This window comes from Odontomachus brunneus, unplaced genomic scaffold (assembly GCF_010583005.1).
Source record: "Odontomachus brunneus isolate Ranch 3 - 2012 unplaced genomic scaffold, Obru_v1 Obru_scaffold_187, whole genome shotgun sequence".
NCBI lineage: Eukaryota > Metazoa > Arthropoda > Insecta > Hymenoptera > Formicidae > Odontomachus > Odontomachus brunneus.
In genome coordinates this window covers 456,570-461,876 of record NW_022639637.1, presented here as the reverse complement: position 1 = coordinate 461,876, position 5,307 = coordinate 456,570, and the positions used below count along the sequence as shown (strand labels likewise).

Genomic DNA, 5,307 nt, shown 5'->3' with positions numbered 1-5,307 from the left:
TTAATAAAATATTATCGAAATATTAATGAAATTATAATGAAATTTTAATGAAATTGGATTAAAATTGTGAATGCTTTTCAAAAGCATTTCAGCAAAAGTTCATTATATTTTCAATAAATTATTTCTATCAGATATCAGAAATATCTCAATTGAGATCTTACATGCGAATTTTTGCAGAAACCACATTTGAGAATTCAATTGAGAATTCAACTGAGAATTGAATTGGGAATTCTATTGTTATCTTAACAGAAATTTTTCAGTAGGGCAGATATATATTATGTATGTACAGGTTGTTTAGCGTAACGGTCCGCACGATTTTTTTAGACGCTTCCGATGGTTCAAAGAAAAGATGGCAAAGTGAATTTTTAACTGTTTCATACAGGCTACAACTTGCAATAACGAAAAGTAACAAATTTTTTTTTTTTATAAAGAAATCAAGGTTATCTTGAATTTTTTAGATGGTAGCATGCATTTTTTTACATAATATTGTAGATGATTGTAAGATGAATTAAACGCATTATTACAAATGTCACTTTTGTTAATATTTAATATAAAAAATATAACATTATTTTAAATAACAGTACTTATAAGTAAAGTGCGTATTTTATTGCTATCTTTTGGATACTTTTGGAAATTATATTATTAATACACAAACTAATCCAATGGTCACCTCGTTCTCCAGATTTATCTTCGATGGATTTTTTTATGGGAATATCTGAAAACTCTTGTGTACCAAACACCAACAAAATCTTCGAGACAAGATAATTACAACTTGTGCAAATTTTGATCTAAATAGCATAATAACTGCTACGCACAGTAGTTTGTTAAAAAAGCAGAATTTTTTGTTGCAAAAGAAGGCAAACAATAATGAATATTTGCTTCCATAAGTTTGAGTTTTGCTATTATTTTCTATTGTTGGTAATAAAAGTAACATTTGTGATATTTGCATTGAATTCATCTTAAAGTCCTCTATGATATTATATAAAAAAGTACATGGTGCTATTTAAAAAATTTAAGGTGACCTTGATTTTTTATAAAAAAATTTTTTATCTTTTGCTATTGCAAGTTATAGCCTGCACGAAGTGAGTTAAAAATTTACTTTGCGATCTTTTCCTTAAACCGTCAGAAGTGTCTAAAAAACCGTACGGACTGTTACTGTGTGTATTCGTGTGCGTGTGTTACGCTGTACACACATATACAAAATGTCCCAGACTCTCCTGCGCAATTTTTGTAAGAACGTAGAATAGATTGTGGTCAACACAAAAGTCCCATATTGTTTTGCGATATTCGCAATAAATATCGAGATATTAATTAAAAAAGATTTGTGCATTATTATTGCGAACAGTCATGTAACAATTTTCTTTCATTAGTAAATAAAAATCTATGTAGTTATTTACAAACTGATAAAAGGCTTTTTTGTTCAATTTGATGTAACGTATAAGCACACAATAGTATACATCGCCACTACAGCTTATCTACCTTATCGCGCGTGATCATATACCAATCTTCTTTAATCTCGACTATTACTGGGAATATCACAAAACAATATAGAACTTTTATGTTTACTTCGATCTGTTCTACGTTTCTACAAAAATTGCGGAGAAGAGTCTAGGACATTCTGTATGTGTGTTTATTTCATAATATTTCAAAGTCGGTTGTTTCAATGTAACGATTACTTGAACTGAGTCCAGAAACCGAGTACAAAAGTGCTATTTCGCCCAAATAAATAAGTAACAAATAGTAACAAATAGTAACAAATAGTAACAAATAGTTTCTATCACAAATAATAATAAACAGGACGCCATTAAAAAAGCATATTCGACACTGTATTCTTTTCGTGTTTGAATAAAAAAGAATGCCGCTAAAGTAATTAGGAGGATTCGTTTGCCTTAAGTGAAGTTATGTATAATTTAAAAAAAAAAAACATACAATAAATGGTACAAGAAATTTCGTTTAGAAGACTTTGACTGTAACAACATCTCGATGCACCTTAAAAATCCAGAGATGAAAAACTGCTGCAGTTTTATTGGGTGAAAATTTCGCCAAAATAATTATTTAGAACACAAATACAGATCACGATCTACAATTTATCGGGAGACGATTTCGAGCGTAAAAATCTACTGGACAGAAAACAGAAAAGGATAAGTCACCCTACAGTATGACACGCCACATGGCGCAAAAGAGACAATGAAAGTAATTTTCTCCTTGCTGGGAAATTATTCTTTACGCGACATATTTATCAGATTTAATCCCTTCAGATTATTACTTGTTTCAACAGCTTTAACATCACTTGGCTGATACTCATTTCAAAATTGTAAAACAAATCTAGGAGAAAATATCAAAAATTTTTTCAACTCAAGACCATAAAATTTTTATTGACAGATGGATTCGTCAGCAGTAGAATTCTATAGAGCGAAATAAAAGATATTTTAATGATTAAGGTCGTTCTGTTCTTGTACAAATAAATCTTTGTTTAGACACTTCCGATAGTTCAAGGAAATGGTGGTAAAGTAAATTTTCAACTACCTCGTACAGGCTACAACTTGCAATAACAAAAAATTAAAAAAAATTTTTTCATAAAGAAATCAAGATTACTTTGAATTTTTTAGATGGTAGCATGCACTTTTTTTACATATTATTGTAGATGATTGTAAGATGAATTCAACGCATTATCACAAATGTCACTTTTGTTAATATTTAATATAAAAAATATAATATTATTTTAAATAACAGTATTTATAAGTAAAGTGCGTTTTATTGTAATCTTTTGGATACTTTTGGATCTTTTGGATACTTTTGGAAAATATTATTAATGCATATAAACTAATCCAATGGTCACCTCGTTCTCCAGATTTATCTTCGATGGATTTTTTTAAGGAAATATCTGAATATAAAATTGTATATAAAAAGCACCAAATTCACTTGTATACCTAAAACTTTATTGATAACTAGATATAATTATAGATATAATTATGTCTCGAGAACGTAGCGAGAATAGGCACTATTATATATTGAATCTTCCACAATAATTTATTAGCAATCTATGTTGCTAATCTATGTTTTCTTTACTAGATCCAAATTTTTTGAATGCAAGGACACTAATGGAGCTAGTGCGACACATCTTGGAAAGAGTAGTTGAGAATCGTAAGTACGCTGAGCCGGCAGCTAAAATTTGCATTACAATTATAGAGGTTAGTATATTTCTCTTGTCTTTCTTTCTCTCTCTCTCTCTCTCTCTCTCTCTCTCTCTCTCTCTCTCTCTCTCTTATAACTTGAAGATATCCAAATATCTAAATATTTAAAAGATATCTAGTAATTTATTTATTAATTTTACAATTTTCAAAGATATAAACATATTTGAGTTTAAAAGTAATATTGTGCATACGTATAGTTTCCATTTTATTTATATGGATATGTTTGAGAACAAAGATATAATTCTTAGAACAAATATGTGTAAGAAAATTGCATAATTGATAGTATATCTATTTGAACGGTAATCTTAACATTTGTGTATGTGTGCGTGTGGTTCTTGAAGAAATATATATTTAACTTGGAGTATGTTTTATATGTTAGAAAGAAACAAAAGAAACATTTTTGGAATCCTTGCTAAATACATGTCAACAATGGTACCAAGATCGCGCTAGGATATTACATGACGACATGAGTTGCCAACGATATTCAGCTTTTATGATATTTCTCAACGAGATGTATTGTCAGGTATGAGATTTATGGTTGATTGATCACGGTTGAATAAAATATGTTATATGAATTAAGCGTAACTATTCGAGATAATCTTATCGTAGAAGTTAAACAATTTTTTGAGTAATAGAGAAGGAAACAAGAAAAATTGACGATAATTAAACACGATATTTTCAATGTAACGTATAATTCTGCGTAGGATCGTTTTCGATAATACTGTTCGACAATAGGTCCTTATTTACTCTTGGTAAAAAATTTTTTTTCGAATTTTTTCCGCCACACCTTTTAAAAAGTTTCCATATAACAAAAAAATAATTCCTATCAAGTTTGAATTCGATCGAATAACGAGAACCCGTGCTCCCGGGTCGTTAAACATTGGAGTATCCTTAAGCTGTCTACGTTATCAATATGATTTTTAAAGCGTGTTTTCCACAAAAATTGCCATAGAGAACTTTTCTTTTTTCTTTCTACATCGTTTGAGATCTTATAATCTCATTTAAATAATTAGATAAATTGTTGATGAATAAAAAATAAAAATAAATCGTTATTACATTTATTGTTTGAGCTGCAACAAAATCATGTATGGACTATAAAAGTTGCAATAATATGTTTGGAGGACAATATAAGTGTAAAACATGATACCTTTCATGTTTTTATTAATAAAGAAAATTTTTTAATTAAATATTACATAATAATTAATAATCTTGTGGCTCTTAATCTTGTGCTGGGAGGGCCCTTATAGAAATATCATACTAAGAATCATTGATTAATTACTTATTTTCAGTATTAAAAGTACAGTATTTAGTAATATTCTGTGATTCAAATACAGCTTTTAGTACTCAAGTATTTCAATATTTAATGTTACAAATCCTATCTTATGATTGATTTCAATACTTAAATATTGATATGTAATACTTCGTCCATTGATAAAATACTTACGCAGAACATTATCAATATTTAAATACTAATATATAATACTTTCCTAAGAGATGAAATACTTACGCAAAGTACTGTTAAAATTAAAAATATTAACCCAGACAACATACAATATTAGTAAGTTATTAGATAAATATTTATAAATATTAGATAAATATTTATAAATATTTAGTAGTATGTGTTTATTAAACCCTTACGGGGTACATAGCGGACTCCCGCTCCGCTTACAACAAAAAGACAAAAATAAAAAACGCAAGCTATTCCACACAAAAAACGCACCAGAAAACGCATGATACGCCTGAGAAAGAGAGAAATCACAACATTCAATCATCCAATCATCCATCTTCACTCATCTCTGGACCTCCGCTTCCGCTGCACTTTCCATTTCCTCACCCGAACTCTCATCCATTTCCAGCCATCCACCTCCCTCCCTTATCTCCTCTAATCTTCTCATCCACACCTCACCTTCTCCTTCTTCTCCCAGTACCTCACCTATCATCTCTCGCCACCCCTTTTCCACCCCCCAGTTTGTACATTCCTCCCATATGTGCTCCCAAGTTTCCTCTCTTTCTCCACACATCCTACACTTTCTTTCCTCCTCCCCTTCCCAATATCTACCCCCTCTCATGCCTTCACCCAGCCTAAACTTAGCCACCCTCTGCCATTTCTTCT

General features: G+C 30.0%; 1 protein-coding gene across 3 annotated transcripts in view; it reads left to right on the top strand.

Moving 5' to 3' along the window:
* The window catches only part of LOC116851676 (CBP80/20-dependent translation initiation factor), a 24,918-nt gene that overhangs the window by 10,711 nt on the left and 8,900 nt on the right, over nt 1-5,307 (top strand). For all 3 annotated transcript variants that reach the window (XM_032831331.1, XM_032831333.1, XM_032831334.1), the window contains exons 6-7: nt 3,073-3,191; nt 3,574-3,717. In XM_032831331.1, coding sequence (XP_032687222.1) covers nt 3,073-3,191; nt 3,574-3,717 — 263 coding nt within the window. The remainder of the gene's footprint in view (nt 1-3,072; nt 3,192-3,573; nt 3,718-5,307) is intronic.